Consider the following 17,814-nt stretch of genomic DNA (forward strand, 5'->3'; position numbering starts at 1 on the left):
CAACCAATTTACATTGGGGGAAAAGGCTTTTCCATCCTCATTAACTGCTTTACTTTAGCAGCATCAGATCATCACCAGCTGTTTCCTCCCCACTTATAAATTATTTTTTAGGGAAACTCATATAATCATTCTGTTTCTCTCACCCCATTGCTTCCCAGTGTTTGTTCATCTCTCACTATCATGTTCCTTTCTGGGAAGAGTTCTTCCTTCCACATATTGTCAGGGATGCCTTATCACTGCTTTCCTTTCTCAGGCATTTCAAAACTTTCCTTTAAGTTTCATTGCTGCAGTGGCTTGACACTCACCAGAAACCCCATGTTTCCTGCTGTTTCTTCAGAGCAACACCACAGACGATAGCAGATTTAAAGCTGATGCAGAAACGAAAGTATAAAATACACCAGCAGATCTGACAGGAAAAGAAGAGAAGGGGAGAAAGGGAAAAAAATAAAGAGAGAAGGCAACAAGTGCTTTTAGCCAACTGATAGCAGAGCTAGAAAACAAGCATTAATGGTAGGGATGAAATTTTTCCCGTATCCAGAGAGGAAGTCCTTGCAAGTCAGTCGAGGTCAGAAGTTTCCGTGGCTATCAAATTGACTAGCATTTGAAATAAATCCATTATACAAAGCAGTCTAGGGTAAAATCAGTGAGTTTACTGGCAATTTTGCCATCCATTTCAGTGAGGTCATATTTTCATCTTTGCATTGCTTTAATCTTAGCAATGTTTCAGAAGAAAAGTGTTACTGAAAAGCCCAACAAGAAAGGATTTGCAAATCAGGAAATCAAACACTAATGACAACTTCTCAGTACAACCAATGTCCATAAGAATTTGGGTAGTTCTAGGTCCATCCAAGATTTATAATTGTAAGAATTAAACTTTATCATTCACCAGTATACCTCCCTCATTCACATACTTTCAGTCACAGGCTCCCAGGCTGTGCTTGCTTACTACCACAGACAGCAACATCCACTACAACGGCCAAAAGATACCACTTCCATAGTTATCTCACACAACATATAAATAAATATATTTTAAAATCAGTTACCACCAACTGTCTTTCTCCAAGTCTCCAGCAAAGATGAGCCCCTATTTAAGAATCCTTAATTTATAAAATTATGTTAAAAAATTTTTATATTAGTGCTTGTTCATTATCTACAGAAAGATTCATGGGTTATCTGCAGCCACTAGACATGCACACTAAAATGCTCTAAACCATTTCTCCATACTTTTAATATATGTGAATCTAGACAACTGCTTATCATATTCCCATGTCCTAGATCAGGCAAAGACTGAGTAAATCTTTCTTTTCAGGCAAAAAAAAAAAATTACCTACAGCTTATCCTGAGTACTCTTAAAAAGATACTGGTAAAACAAAACCCCTAATATTTTAATAAGCTAAATTCAAGAAAAACATCACCCTCCTGAATACATAAGGAAGGCCAAGAAGTATTTTGCATTTCTCTTGTGCTATTGTGTTAAAAGAAACTGCTTCTGTGAAGCGGAAGAGGGAAAACAGCTTGGCAGATTTCTTACTTCATAAGAGCTGGAAGTGACTTTAGTGCTGGACATCTACTTTGACACTTCTGAAAAATGGTCTAAGGCATTTGCTCACATCCTTCTGCATGTAAACTATTCCCCAAAATCAAGCCCAGAGGAAGAAGAAACATTTTAAAATCCTAACGGGTTGGGTTTTACTTGGCATAACTTTGGCAAGAAAAAGAGCTGGCCAGAAAACTGAAACCAAAATAGATTAAGCAAAAGCTTCCTAATACAATAGAAACTGAAAGCCTTGACATCTGGTATGATGTCAAATGTGAATACTGAGCATTTAGCTTAGTAGGAATAGGAACAATGAAAATAAAGTCCACAGCTTTGACATTTGAAAAGCTTTACCTGACAGGGAAAGTTGAAGACATCCCACAAGTTCTCTGTTAGTGAAACAGCAGCACAGCCTCATTCTTCTCCCATCAGACATGCGAATACCTCTTTTTCAGCCTGTACAAGCTTCTCCTCCTACCCCTTTATTTTCTCCATAGCCTTCCCTTTCACAAAGATATCTGGGTCTAGTCCTGCAGAGAGCTGCCACAGTGCTACAGCACTCTGCTTTCTCAAACCTCCTCACATTTCCAACCCTCCTTTGCAGAATATCCCACATTAAAGCCTATCCATGTGACAGACAATTCTGCATGTTAACAGCAATTTTGCCCCTACTTGACATGCCCAGTGCTCTGTTAAACTCAGTCAAATACCATGTCCATGGAGAAGCAGAAGGGCTTTTGAGGCTGTCAGTTTTCTTCACCCCATTCAGTAATTTGCTTAGTTATGTTTACAAGAGGTAATGGTTCCTCCTTACATACTGATCACTGCCAGCCTTACAGAGTGCTTTGAGATGTCTCTAGCAGGCACACCAAGAAGAGCATGAGGTTTGCTGGCTACCACCTGGAAACCTGCATGTGAGAATGAATGACAGGTGATTTGATAATTAAAGCCTTATGGGTCCACCTGGGCAGGAAAAGATTTTTGGAAGCAGTCTTTACATTTTTCATCTCTTCTTTGACTTAAACAAGAAAAAAAAAACTTGTCAAGCAACTAATTTTTCAATTCTTTTCAATCCAAGATCTTGAAAACACTCTGGAAATAAGACTGGGAGTTTAAACCCTTTCAAAGGATTAAGGGTAGGCAATGGGAGCTGGTGTAATATTTCAAGTTCAACAGTTTCAAGGCTTTCATGTGAAGCTAGGGCAGTCAGGGAAGCAGTTGCACTCTGAGTCTGTGCTGTTTTTACATCCAATCAGCATCATGGAAGGCACCAAAGCACCAGGGTGCTGGTCTTAAGCATTGTCTCCACATTCCCAGACAGTTAAAGCTCAAGTTCTTACAACTCCTTTTTATCCAGTAGGGATGTGAGTACAAGGTCTGTTACGTTCTTGGAGTTGAGGAGGGGATTAAGTAAATAAAACCAGGTCTTTTCACCTTCACAACTTAAACTTTTCTTTAACCTGTAGGCTGTTCTCATCTAAGCTCATTAGACTTGAGGCCTAATGTGGTGGCAGCATACATGGTACAGCCAGGCTGCCTCTCCGGCAGTGGAATACAAGTCTAGAGGCAAAATAACTTTGGTATGACTTGGACCTCACACTTAACCATATGTCAAAATCTTGTTCTGGCAAAAATAAGTGTTTGTTTGGAATAGATGCGGCCTTTCCCAACACGTAAATTCTGCTCCCTGTTTGGATACATTACTGATGTTAACACTTTCCCTGACTTTAGCAAGTATATAGGACAACAACACACACTACTTTGGCAAATGACTACAAAAATAATTTCCTAGTCCTCCATATTAATGACATTATTCCTCTCTGCATCCTTTGGATCATCCCTTTGGAAGATCCATCTTTTTCTATAGCACCACATATATTTGCCTCCATTTTAAGGCTCCTTGCAAGACATCCACTGCTATCCTCAAAGCAGCCTGTGCCCACCACAGTTACTTAGAAGGAAGGCTGCTAACTTTCTGCTATTCTTGATTTGCTGAACTCTGGTATTTCCCAATCTAGTCTCAGCCTACCTACCCTGTACAGTATCTAACATAGTAATTCTTTCATCTCATCCAACTTCTCCTTTTCTTGTGCTCCCCTGCCTGCCTTTACCTATTGCCTCTTGCATTACAGGTGCAAGATTCAGACCTTTGAGAAAGACCATCTTTATGCTGTTTCAGTTTCCTCTGATCACAGGGGATATAGTCAAGACATGCAGAGTCTCCTCCTAAAATTAAGATAACTGAGGCAGATGCCTGGATGCTCTCTCACTTGCATGATTTCAGTAAAATGATTTGCCTCGTTTGGAGTCAGTCAGTTCTCCCCTGGCCAGGTTAGCAAGACTGCAAGGATTAGTTGCTTTTTCTTGGCCTTTCCCTGCAAAAGCAGCAAGGCCCATTTCATAAAGCTCTTCTTCACATGTTAATCTTTCTAGGAGACAAACAGTGCCATTGATTTTTACCTCTTCTCTTTCCACAGCAGATTCCAGGAGATCAGCGATCATAACCAGCAGCTGTTAAACTTGCTCAAGGGATCTGGAAATGTGTGTAGTCTGCAGCGAGAGGGCACGAAGTGGACATTTTGTAGGCTTTATTGCACTGTTGCTTGCAATTGCAAGAAACAACACCACTGTGCTCTATCCCTATCCAAGTAAGAAATGTAGGTGTTTGCCTATCTTGTTATTTCGGAAAGAATATTTTAACAATTTGCGTTTTAGATACCAGGAGAGCAATACCAATCTCTGCTTCAAGTGCATTGGATTAAGCGCTTTGGTTTTTGTTTTTTTTTTCTTAAGAACTACGGCAGCTACTCACAAGTAAAAAATGTGGAAGAGGGAGGTCTTCTCTCACTCATCCATCACACTCAACCATTTCATTGCTGTGGGCTCATACCAACCTTTGCCAGTCAGAACAGACAGCTGGAGTTAAGAACATCCCTAATTGTAGAAAAGATACCTTCAGCACACACAAAGATTATTTCACTGGATGCAAAAGCCCTGAAGTGCTCATTCTTATCATTAAGGGACCATGTTTACAGAAGAGATGCTATCCTTATCTTTTGACTCACAGGACTGAAGTTGGCTAGGCTTGGCAGTAATATCCTATCTTCATCCACTGCAAGCTACTTATCTGAAGAGAGCATTCTGCAAGGCATCTGTGATGAGCTTGCCCTGAAAATATTAATTGAAGCAGTAATAGCTAGGCTTAAGCAACTGGATGTTGAGGATAATGATTTGTGAGTGAAGATAATTACTTAGTAAGTGTAGCATGACTTCTGTTTTACAAGACAATAACAAGCAGGCTATCATCAGCATATAGTAATTAAGAGACTGATGTTACCCACAATCAACATTCACATAGAGGGATGTTGAGAGTGCTGAAACGTTTTAATAGGTTTTAATAACTGGCTGGTGGTACTTGCCATGTAGGTTGGGAAAGCAGCAGTACTACAGTTTAGAAAAAGCAAGTTCTGAATGATTTTACAGTTCTTTCCTTTTCCCTCCTACCCTCATCTCATCTTCCCTATGAGAAACTTCGTTCATTTCCATCATTTCCAAGCACTGAGAAACACCAAGCTGCACTGGGAACACACTGGGGGTGGAAGAGCATGCCACAGGTACTACCAGCATTTCCCAAGATACCTGTTCAGAGGCCACTGAAAGTACATGAAGTGTATACTTCAGCTTGTTTAATTAATTCTGCCTGTGTTTTAACACATTTTGCATGTACTAACAAAAAAAAAAAAGGAACTATTTCCAGAGCTGTACAGCTGACTAGTCAGGTATGCTCACACCTTCTTTGTCACTTGCAGAAAAACACCAGGTACAAGACAGTTCCCCCTCACCAATAGCTGTTAATAGGTGCCCAGTAAGTTAACAGGTGTCCAGTAAGGTCAGGATTTCATTCCAGTTTGCTGGATTTTAATAAGCCTTCTGACACTCAAAGTGTAGGGAAAGGTAAAGATGATCTTAAACAGGTACTAGCTTTCATTGAGAAAGTCTATAGAGGAAGAAAATACAGCCTCACAAGACCACTGCTATCGGCTTAAAGCCTCTCAGTTTTAGGGATACTTTGTTCCTAGCCCTCTACCAGTTGCTGAAACATTGCGGAATTCTTGTGCAAAGGACAGCTGAGGAGAAGCACAAGTAACAAAGTACACGAGTAGGGGTTTAACCCTTAAAAGGCCAAATGCTTATTTGGTTTTTATGAACGACTGCTAAAGTATCAGCATTCCCTTAGAGCAACTTCAGGCCAAAATATGGACACACAATTTAGGGTACTCTCCTGTGAGCTGTGCGTTAGAGGCCTCTGGAAGAACTGACTCAAGTGGTTGCATATAAACCTGCTGTGCCTTGAACACATTCAGACCCAGACACTCACAGCCTGGTTTTGGAATAAAAACCAGTGGTAATAGGAGAGCCTCTAGACATTTTCTGAAAGCTACACTGTAGCTTCCAATTATGTTCAAGTGATGCATTTTAATAGCTACCTTCTTAGTGGAGTAAAAATTTCCATTTGTGCTAACTTTGATGTGATAATAGGAAGGAAAAAAATGTATGTTTGCACTCTTCATTACTATTTTACCAGCCCAAGAAAGTCTGATGGAATATAGGCTTTAATCACAAGAGAGATCAAGAGCAAACAAACATTCACTTCAGAAAAGCCATAATTAGGGAGAAGAAAGGAAAGAGCCATCACCATCAAAAACACTTGGCCTTCACAACAGAGCATTAGGTCACTGGCCAAGAAACAACTGACTTTAAATAGTATAAATGTGTATAGTGAATAAATAAAAGCCAATTGAGGAGTTGCTGCAGATTGTGCAGAACAAGTGGATGATCGGGGTAGATTTTTAAAAGCTTTTTTTTTAAATATGTAAACATATAATTGAGGAAGGATTCTCTTCAGACACTTCCTTAAAGTCTATCCTTCTCCCATGTGGGCAACCAGCTGCCTCGCTCCTGTTTCTGCTACAGAAACAAATCTTTTTTTGACAAGCCTCCTGCACAGGCTGAGTGAAGGGTCCCACTTTGCATTACACCTCTCCAGCATGACTGCAGGCTGCCACCAAAAAAGGCCTTCTTTCTCCTCCTCTCAGCCAGACCCCTGCAAGTCTAATTCAGCAATCCCATGGCCATAGGGAAAGGCTGTTCAGCTGCTGATTAAGTGTAAAACTTCACTTTTTGGGGGGTAAGGGTTCAACAGAAAACCAACTACCCAGTTGACCCTGCAGCCACACAGTGACTGAGACTGCTGTAAGGAAAGCAGCAGCAATGGAGCTGGTTTGGGGAACACAGACCCCACCTTTGGCAGCAGTTCACAGTTGCAGCATCTGTGAGAAAACACAAAACCAGACTTTCAGCTCTCCTCCAACATCTGCTACTCTACCAAGCTCCTTTGTCAGCCTCATCCATTGATCACAGCAGACAGAAGCTGTTTGTCCTTGCTTTCTCAAGTCAACACCAGTCAGCTTGCTTCAGACCACCTTTTGCTCAGGGGCTTACCGTGACACCACCCTTGCTTGCACAACTTGACAACTGAGCATCTTTTCCACCTTCCACCCTAACATGACCTACATAAAACCACTAGTTTCTTTTAATCCTTCCATACAAAGTCAGCCAGTTAATTGGGATTAATCCCATTTGAATAACTACTGAGAAGTGACAGTTACGATTAAAATATTTACAAGTACATGAATATGTACAATCAACTGTGACTCTCTTCCTTTCCCACTGCAGATAGCTTGTCTCAAAGTGGCACATCGCTGTCTCTTGTTAAGTGCACTGTTTTTACAAGGTCTGGGACCCCAGGTGCCAAGCAAGTACCAACATATCACAGAACAGGCACAATACTGCATGCGAATCACAGGATCAGTGGTTGAAAAGAGCTGTGGCTCTGTACTACCAAAGATGCAGACACTCAGTAAGGGGAGCATGAGGTAGGGCTCTAATTAGAAGTGTGACATGACAGCCTATCTCTACCTTCAGAAGCTCAGCACAGCAGTACTCCAACCCTGAATGATTGCCTCTGGGTGCTTCTGCAATGTGAAAGCTACAGAACATTTCTAGATACCGGAGAGAACAGTTGACTCTGGACAAAGATAAAAAAAATTTTGCAAGCTCCACGCTTGCCTGGGGTTGGAGGGTACCTCTTTCCTCCCAGCAGGGTGCTGGCCCATCCCATCTGGAGGGAGCTCTACACCAGTCCTTGCAGCTTGGTAGAAGATGTATACAAGATGCAAGCCAGGGTTAGATAGCGTGTCTGGGGCAGGAGAGAGGACTCACTGCTTTATTTGTGTGTTACCTCAGAAGAGATAACATGCCCCTGAGCTGTCGGCTTCACCTGACTTCACCTTGAGACTTGATAAACCATGAAGCTGGGTACAAGATACAGAGCAGACGAACCCCAAAACAAAGTTTCTTTTATCTGTCCCAGAAGCCTATGTGCAATTTTTTTTTGTTGTCTTCTAGCTGCCAGAACCGGGGGGACAAGCTTCAGAGAAACACTCATCCAGCAAGTAGTAATGCTGTTTGATTCTGGGTCAGAAACTAGCTGGCAACAGAGAGAATGCATCCTTGGTAAACCCATTCCTCTCTCCCCCTTCAGGACTGCTTCCTCTCCCTCTGTTCAACAGAGCATTTACTTCTCATGTTTATTCCTTAAACCTGATTCCCATTGCTGTGCAAGAGCTACAGTGGTATTGCCAATGGGGGAAAGGGATGAATGGAAAATAAGATGTTAAAGCAGTCCCCAGATCAGAACTATCAGAGGAAATATTTACTGTTCATAACTGTGAAGTCACCATCTCTAGCATGCTATCAACTGTCTCCTCCCTTTTTAGACACAACTCTGGGATTACACAGACAAGCAGCTGACTAGAAATACTCTGTCCAAACCACATCCCTTCACACCTCCCTGGCCACATACCCCTGTTTTGGAAGGGTCAGGAATTCTCTAGCATCACAGAGGTGAAACTTGATGCTTCCTATGAAAGTCAAACTAATACTTAAAAAAAACCTCACTGAAACAGCAGATTTGAGACTACTCAGGAATGTTGTAGCCATGAGAGTCTAAGGGTACAAAAGCAAGGCAGGGTCTGCAAGAGGACATGTCTAATAAAGGATATTACTTTGCCCTCAAACATTGCTGAATGTATTTAGTGCATTCACAGAGTCTCTCAATCAGAGGCCTCATGCCTGCAACTGGAGCTCCATTTCTGCCTGGACAGATAGTTGACTAAAATCAGGCTGGTGGGCAGAGGACTCCTCCTCCAGGGTCAGATTACAGGGCTGAAGACAAAAGCTTTTTCATGCATGTGTGTGCACACTCAAAAGTTTAAGGCAAATTAACAGGGGGAGAGAGGTAATTTATTGAGCATATGTTTAAATATATTTATGTTCTAGTGCAAAAGTTCTTGCTTAGGGAGTAGGGACCTTTGCTTAAGTACTCTATGTGGCTTTCCTGGAGGCCCAGCTGAATTCAACCCCCCAGCTCATAGATTTTCTGTTAAAAGCAGCCCTGCACAGCAGGCTGGCTGTTCAGACCACAAACACAGTGCAAACAGTTGGAGCTCTTGCATGTCCTAGCCCGGAGACTAAAGTAGTGATCCTGCCCACAACAGGTGGATAGATGCAGTCACCATTAACCAGGGGAAAATCACACACTAACCTATACCAGCCCCTGCAAGGTTAGACTGGTTTAAAGCCCAGGAATTGAGCCCAGCAGCAGGGCCACACAGACATAAGACACAGATTTTTGCATGTTTGGCTAAAGTTCTTCAAAAAACCAAACCTGCTTCCAGGTTGTGTGTGGGGTGTTTGTTTGTTTGTTTTAAAAACCCTGTCGACCTGTCCCAGTTTGCCACTTCCCCAACAGCTGAAGGGATTAAACAATTTAAATTCTGTTATCAGTGGTTTGCAGCAAGATGGTTGGCTCTGCATTACCAGGGTGGCAAAACCACAGCAAGCAGGTCAAATGATGCCAGTCAGTATTTGTGAGACCCCACCTGGATACTGGGCCAAGCTCTGGGCCCCGCAGTACAAGAAACATTAACAACTGGAGCATGTCGAGATGAGGGCAAATAAGTTGGTGTTGGGGCTGGAGCACAGGATGAATGAGAAGAGGCTGACGGGGGTTCACTCAGCCTGCGTAAGAGAAGGCAAAGGGGGATCTAACTGCTGTCTACAACTATCTAAAAACAGGTAAAGAGAAGACAAAGGCAGATGTTTCTTGGGCACACACAGCAGAAAGAAAAGAGGCAACACGCACAAGCTGCAGCAAGGAAAATCCCCATTAGGTAGAAAGAAAAAATATTTTCCCCCACAATAAGTGTGGTCAAACTCTGGAAGAGGGATCCAGAGAGGTAAGCAAATCTCTGTCCTTGGAGGTTTCTGAAGCTTACCTGGCCAATGCTTTGAGCAACCTGACCTAAATTTGAAGATGGCCTTGCTTTGAGCAGGTGTTGAACTGGAGACCTCCCAGAATTCATTTCCAGTTAAAATTTTCTATTATTCTGTGAACAAGCCTCAAGCCAGCGACTTCTTGAATTGCTCTATCTACATCACAAGACCACATCTAGGTGCCAAGCTGGCATCATTTTGTTTTTGATTCTCCAGATGAAGGTTTAATACATACATGTCTTATCTGCATAAACTCCTTTCCCAGTTTTATCACAATTTCCCTGGGCCTCTTTACACAGAGAAGCCTCACAAAGGAATGTGCGACCATGCCAGAAACTGAGCCAGTGTGTTTCATCAACTCACCGAATCACTGAAGCCTTCAATTATGCTATGCTTTTCAAGTGCAGTAATTAGGGAGCTACAACTTGATCTTCAAGATGATACTGCATGTTTCTATGAAAAAAATCTATTTTTAAAAGTTCATTAAATTGTTCTGCCATCCAGAACACACAATGGTTACTAAAACCAGCCATTACGAAAACCAAGCTCATTGATGTTTACCTTGCTTTAAGTCACCTAATAAAGAACATCCACTCCAGCCTGTGGGGACTTTCACCAGGTTTCAAAACAAGGTACTGCCCCAGTTACCTTCCTCTCACTCATTCCCATGGAACAAATTAAGCTGGAGGAAGAGCAGGAGCATCTCTCACCATTCCAACCCAAGCAGCTCCCAGGCTGGGATGCAAAGGGCTGCAATCCCCCATCAGGTGTGAAGAACCAGGGCAGCGAGGAAAAGACCCTGATCACATCTAAGAGTGAACCGCTCCCCAAATACAGCATCTGGAGGTAGAAACTGGGCTGAGTTAATTAAAGCCACATTTGTCAGAAATGGGTGGTTTCTATATCACCTGCACACTTGGAGAAGTCATTTCCTAACCTTGAGGGCAACAGAAAACACAAGCCTCTGCTGATCAGTCTGGGTTTGTCTAGATAGGAGTCAGCAGGAGATGGGTCACTCAGGGATCAGCTGCTGATAGGGCAGGAGCTGCTTATAAACACATCCAGATATCATTTTTGGGGGTCAACACAGATAAGCTGATCTTCAAGTTAACTTAAGAAGTAACAGTTTCTTTCACTCGGTGGTCTTGGGGAAAGTGTCCCAAGTTCAATATATCAAAATAACAGTAATAGATGGCATGCACAGGGATTTAAAAATCAGAGTAAAAGCCAGGGCTGACACTGCGTCTGAGGCAGGTCTCCCCGTGCCCAGGAGAGGGAGTTGATCTGGTGTTACAGCCTGCAGAGATCCTGGAGGCTCAGCCAATCTCTCCAGGAGATGTAAAAACCACCCCACCTCCAAATTATTCCCACACCGAGGAGCAACAAGGATCCTCTCCTCCCTCTCCCAAACTGACATGGGCTGTAGGCAGCCCGCCAGACACCCCTACAACAGATGGGAGAAGAGGAAAGTCTTCGCACGAAAGCCTAGGGGTAGTTTGGCACGCAGGGGTGGAGATAAGAGAAGCTACCCCCCCTCTTATGGGACAGGAACAGGCAGGGAAACCGGTTATGGCCTGAGGAACGCCCTGCCCCAGTCTTACCGTGTAAGATGGGGCGTTGGTGGACCCCTTGCCTAATTACAGGCGACACGTTCACTTTATAAGACAGAACAGAAAAGCCTGCCGGGGGTGGGTCAGGAAGCGTCCCCTAAAACCTGGGGGATGGGAAGGAAAGACGTGTCCATCTTGTAAGGTAGGAAAGCATGGGGTCCCTTACAGCCTGCAGGAGAGGAATTCCCCTTATGAGATAGGAGAGGGGGAAGGGGGGTCCCGTACAGCCGGAGGGAGGGAATTTCCCTTGTAAGACAAGCGGGTGAGGGGTCCCCCACAGCCTGCCGGGGGTTTGCCCGTACAAGACGGAAGGGCACGAAGTCATCTGCAGGCTGATGGGAGCCCCCCCCAGACTTATAAGACAGGAGGATGGCGGGGTCCCCCTTTGCAGGGCTCCAGCCCCTGACAGGGGGGACGGGGAGGGATCACGGCTCCTACCGGCTGCAGGAGGCGGCCGAGTCGGCCACACCAGGGGTGCTGTCCGCCGGGGGCGAGCGGCTGGCGCGGGCCCCCGCACTGGCCCTGCCCCGTCTCTTCCGAGGGGGCTTCTGACCCACGGGCTCTGCCTCCATGGTGACACGTCGCACCGGGGAAAAGCGGGGACAGGACCAAGCCGTACCGCGGATAATGGCGGCGGCCGTAGTGGCGGCGGAGGCGAACCGGAGGTTTGAAAATGGCGGCGGTAGCGGCGGCGGCCAATCAGCACGGCGGGTGGGGCGAGTTGCCAGGAGACGGAGGGGCGGGACAAGCGAGGGGCGGGCTTCTGAGGGAAGAGGCGGGGGGGAGAGGACCCCGGCCTGAGGGGAAACTGAGGCAGGGAGCCGTTATGTCCGACCATCGCCCGCCCTCTCCGTCTCGGCCAGGGCATTGCTCCCTCTCCTCCCGTCGTCCGTCCTTCCCTTCAGCCTTTTCTCCTCAGCGAACGCAAGGCCAGCACCCCGTAGCCCCCGGGGGAGAGGAGCAATGTCATCCCAGTCAGAGAGAGGCAGAAATCAACAAAGGCGTTGGACGAAAAACAGCTCCCTCCCCAAAAGAAAAACCCCTACCTCAGAAATCAGCTCAAATCTCAAAAATTTACCTCAGACACCCCCCCCTCAAAACACATACGAGCAATTTTAACGGGGAGTGAGCTTAGTGGTGTCTCCTGGCTGTGGGCATGGGGCTGAGGCAGTGGCTTCCCTCACAGAGCATCCTGCCCATGCCCCCCAGACCCTTTCGCCTCTTGCTTTTACAGGGTTTTCCCTCTCCCCAGATGACATGGGATGTGCCTGGACCAAACCATCCCTGTGCAGAATCATGAAGCCACGCAAAGGAATAAGGTGGGATATTTGTCTCCCACTTGCTGGCATGGGGAGGGTGGGATCTTGCAGGCTGTGGTCTGTCATCCCTGAGCCACGTCCCAGCATGAAACCACTGTGTAAACCATTTGCAGCGGGGTCTTCAATTCTGATAGAGAAGCAGACACCTTGGCTAGACAGACGTTGGCTAGTAAACCCCAGAAACTCTGCCTGGAAAAGCAATCAGGAGCCCTCACGGTTCCTCCTGTCCCACTTTGGGTTAAGTGGTGCTTTGGGCAAGACACTGGGTGAATGTTTAGACAAAGTCAGGTGAGGGTATCAGTTGTAAACGTGTCCCACTTGGCTGAGATTTTTCTTGTCCTCCATTTCAGCCCTTGCCCTCTGTGGAAAGTGACTGTCATGGAGGGGATGGGGTCTCTCCCCTCATGGGGTGGCAACCCCAACCGGTCCCAGAAGAGGGGGTGGATTATAGTGTATCACTGCTTATAAATTGGAAGTACCTCCTCTGGAGTGCAGATCTGCCTTTAGACCAGACAGTTTTGGCAGAAAGATCTCCCTTTAACAATGCTGGCACCCCAGTCAGCTATGCTGGAATGGCCTTTCACAGTTTATCATGTTCATTTCAGTCACAGGTTGTTCTCAACTTCTGCGTAGCAGTTGGATGAAATGCTTTGAAACCCATTAAAAACCCGACATATGCACAAGGCATTTCACTGACTTGGCTCTATTTTAGTAATGCATCAGAAATGGATTCTTCAGAGATGCTGAAAAACAAGTCTACCTTTTGAAGTGGAACCTGCAGCTTGATTCAGAAAAGTAGATGCCCCCTCTTTAAGCTGAATACAGCAGCCTGCCAGAAGGTTTAGCACAATCATATGCGAGACAAAGATTTGAAGGTTTTAGAAAGAAGTTGTGCTTCTATTTTGAAATATACCATTGGGATGGGAGAAAGAGTAAGCATACCTGATACACCAGGCTTACTCTCAGCAGAGTATGCCAGAGGAGTCAGACTCAGCACTGATACTATGCCAAAGCTAAGGGAATTAATTTTGCTTATTTTATTCCAGTGCAGACTTAACAAGACAAAACTGTGAAGTTTCTTTTTTTGTTCAAACCTAAACAGTTTAGCAACTTGTATTGCCTCACTCAGTATTTCATTTATATTGACTTATAGTTACTGATAGACATTCAGCACACTTGAGACATTCATACACTTCATCTCTACCAGCCAAATTCTTTCACTTCTTTCCAGTCCTCCACAGCTGTCTGCTACCTCAGAGATCTCCCCTGCTCAGCTGGATCCTGGTTTTTGCAGCAGCCATCCGCAAACTGGTGTGTCCACCTGGTTTTGAAAAGCTTCCAGTCTTTCAAGACCTCCTGTTTTTTGCATTCTGCAGTGGCTGCAGCTGCATCCCTGAGCATTGTATCCTCCCCAGTACAGCAGGCAGTGAGCCATGGACTTAGCAAATGACTTTTCCATCTAGTTGGAGTACTTGGCACAGACATTGGTGATCTGAGAGGTATTTGTGGCAGGCCTTCTCTGCTGAAACTATAGGAATGAAGGTCATGAGGGTCATGCATATCTGAGGATGCAGTCACCAGGTGTGTTTCTCTTGGTGAAGTCAATACTGAAGGTTCTCCTAAACCAAGGATGCGATAGGAGAGGACACCACCCCATCAACAGGTTCAAGTGGGATGCTGGGTATCCAGGTTGCAGTTGGTGATGTCATAGATCTATGACATGGCCTTCTTGTCTCCTGTGGAACCTGAGTGCTCCAGGGTGGGGTGGAAGCTCAGTGTGGAGCTGCCTGTGGAAGCTCCCTGTCTTCAAGTCGATTTGCAGAGCTACAGCTTGGATCTGAATGACCAGGAATCCTTGCAGGATCCACCCATCAGCAGGCAGTAGAAGGAGGTTCTGAGAGACTGCTACAGATGAGTATTCAATCCAAATGTAGATTTTTGAAGGCCACACTTCATTCGGAGTCAATTACAATCAGATTCAGCTGTGGCCAGGCTGGGGAGGGAAATATACCCTGAAATCTGAGTCAGGGCTTGTTATCGATCTCTGTTACATCCGTCTGCCTTTCAGTTACATGATCAAGACAAAGAAAGTCTCCATCCGTCTTCAAGCTGCAGAAGTGTGGCAGAACCCAGACTGCTTCGGCTCTGCACCCATCGTGCTTTATCTGCCATTTTGGAAGTCTCAACAACCTGTGCCCAGATGCAGCATTACCTTCCCAGGGGTGCAGCAGTCCCAGGCTGTTGGCAGCATCTCTCTTCCCACTGACGTGCGGCTCACTGTGAAAGAAGAACAGTGGACACCAAACTAAATTTCAACTGTAGTGAAACATGTTTGCTGGAGACCATAGTAAAAGGGAGGTCAGGTGGCAGTGGAAAGAGAGGAACAGAATAGGGAGAAGTAGACTGAAAACCAGAGTCACTCTTACCTTTCTCTAGAGAAGACTTAAGTCTTTATAATAGATTAATTTAAATTACAGAGACTCACCTACAACTCTCCTTGAACTCACATCCACTGTAGTCACAGGATCTGCTGAACAGTGGAAGACAAAGGGAACCTCAAAGCATGGGCCACGGCTCAGAAGGGGGAAAAACCTCTCATTGTGGGCAACAGGATTCCTGGTGCAAACATTTTAGGAAAGTTGAGAAGCTAGTCCAGCTCAGGGATCCATTTCATGTCTCTTGTAATCCTCTTTATTAGATTTCCACCAATTTTTGGTATCTTTCTGGTGATTGTGGGTTCTGAAGCTAGATGGATGCTCTGGACAGCTGCTCCCCAAGTCCTCCCTCACTAATGAAGGACCCAGAGGAGCTTGTTCATTTGCTTGGTTTCGAGAACAGGGCCTTGTAGTTGGACCCCGTGTTTGAGGCAGAACTGCACTGTCCATCTGCACACCACCCTGCCCAGCAGAGACAGACATGCAGAACCTCCAAGTAGGACCAGGGAAGTGGCAAACCAAGACACTCTGTGAAAGAAACCTTTCTTTTCACAGTGTCCGCTCCCTGCTGAGAGGCAGTAGCAACAACAATGATTTCCTCAGAGGAGCCAGAGGCTGCACAAGAAAATCCTTCCTGATGCTAAGAAGATCTGCCTCTCGCATTCCTCCCTCTCTCCGCCATATGGCAGTGCCTATCAGACTGGAGGCATCGTGCCCAAGGGGATCCCCAGCTTCTCATCACAGGCAGCTATGAGGGCAAGCACTGGGGAGGAAGGGTATGTGACTGCTAATCAGCACATGAGCAAGAGTCTTCAGCTAGACACGCCAGCCTCGCCCTGTGTCTTCTTCCCCTGACTTACGCATGAGACTCACCAGCTGCATAGCACTGGTAACTGCTACTTGTGTAGTTTATGCGCTCACCAGAGCTTGGAATTTTAATAAGCATAAGTGGATTTAGGATGCTATATAAAGATACTATCTCAAAGTCAGGCATTTAGCTCAGTGCTGGTGGTACAGCCTCTTCCGTGATGGTCAGGACAGAAGCTCTGCCTTGCCTCAGGCCACACCCTGACTTTATGGCTGAGCCCCTGGTAGCGTCTGAGGCTAGTTACACTGCTGAAGATGGACTTGGGCAGCCCAGTGCCCATCGAAGACAAGTAATTGTTGAAGATTATGCCCACATGATATCTGTGGGATCTCATGAGTGGTGCACAACTAGAATTACTGGCAGCACAGCCTCTCAAGGGCTTGCTAAGAGGGTGTTGAGAATCCCACTGATGCTACAGCACCTACCTGCTCCCAAGTGCTGTCAGGGGTTGCAAAACAGTTTCACTGCATTTTTGGAAGGTCATGATGCTCCAGGAGAAATTTTAAGTTTAAGCTTTGCTCTGTACTTCATCTTCAAGGCCAGAAAAGATTTTACTCAAAGGAGGGCTTTTGCCTGCTAGGCTTTCTCCTCCCCACTCTCAGCAAGGAGTAGTAGAGACTCTATTGACCTAAATGTCTGTCTTGTTAGGACTATTCCCTTCCGGAAAGATTTTTAGGATTAGGCAGGGGATTAGTAACACATGCATTAAGGACTTGTGGTTCTCAAACAAGCAGACTTAATTAGGCAAAGATTAAAGCACACTTCATTGACACCAATCTCTTTCAGGATTCAAAGTGTCAAGTTATTTTGTAGAATTTTATACACTTGGCAACGTTGCTCATTTAAGCACTTGCACTACTTCGAAAGTAGTCATCTGGAGGATTCAAGGCAGCTTAGACATTTATAGAGCCATAAAACCTTAGGCCATAAATTGCACATGATTAAGGTGTCTGTCACCATCAGTATTTAGAGACATTTAAAAAAACACACCGACCTGTCTTGTATTTTCATCTAGGAAGAAAAAACCCTAGAAAATAAGTGCCATAAAACTACATGAAAATTGCCCGTGCGTTCCAGGTAGTCAGCAATCATTAGGCTAGATAATACATGTGGTTCACAGCCATGACAGGAACTCTGCCAAGTGACACAATCAGCTCATGAAAGGTTTCAGAACTCTTCCATGAGGCTTACGAGAAACCCAAGCTGGCCAAACTGCTGCTGTAAGCCTCAAGTGATGCATTTCCCAACCGTTGCACACCATGCAGAATTGATTACTTTTAGAAACAAAAAATTAAGCAAATTAGTTTGGATAATCGAGTTACTCTGCTCTTCCGTTCTCACTCGTTGCACCTTCTACAAACATTATAATTAGGCCTTGCTTGTGTTTTGTCTTAGCCAGAGAGCTGACCAATGTAAAAAAGCCAGTTTTAATAATAGTGCAGCCCCATGGGTATTTTTACAATGCATTCCAACTTTCAGAAGATGAAGGAAAAAGTGTTTTGCTTTTACATCTTCAAAATGACTGTTTATGTAGGCTTAATGACAGCATTTATCACTGTCAGAGATTTAGGACCATTAGAAAAGCCCTGTGAACTGCAAGTAATCAGAATTGTCAGTCATCTATTAGCTTTGTCTGTGGCAATGGGAA

The 17,814-nt window shown here is 45.0% G+C and overlaps 1 protein-coding gene across 1 annotated transcript in view; it reads right to left on the reverse strand.

Moving 5' to 3' along the window:
- Nucleotides 1-12,171, reverse strand: part of LOC138689068 (neuroepithelial cell-transforming gene 1 protein-like) — a 35,689-nt gene extending 23,518 nt beyond the window's left edge. Inside the window, exon 1 of the mRNA XM_069802328.1 lies at nucleotides 11,983-12,171. Within this exon, the coding sequence (XP_069658429.1) occupies nucleotides 11,983-12,116 (134 nt within the window). The 5' untranslated portion in view covers nucleotides 12,117-12,171. The remainder of the gene's footprint in view (nucleotides 1-11,982) is intronic.
- Between the last annotated feature and the right edge of the window lie 5,643 nt (nucleotides 12,172-17,814).

Source organism: Haliaeetus albicilla, chromosome 14 (assembly GCF_947461875.1).
Source record: "Haliaeetus albicilla chromosome 14, bHalAlb1.1, whole genome shotgun sequence".
Taxonomy (NCBI): Eukaryota; Metazoa; Chordata; class Aves; order Accipitriformes; family Accipitridae; genus Haliaeetus; species Haliaeetus albicilla.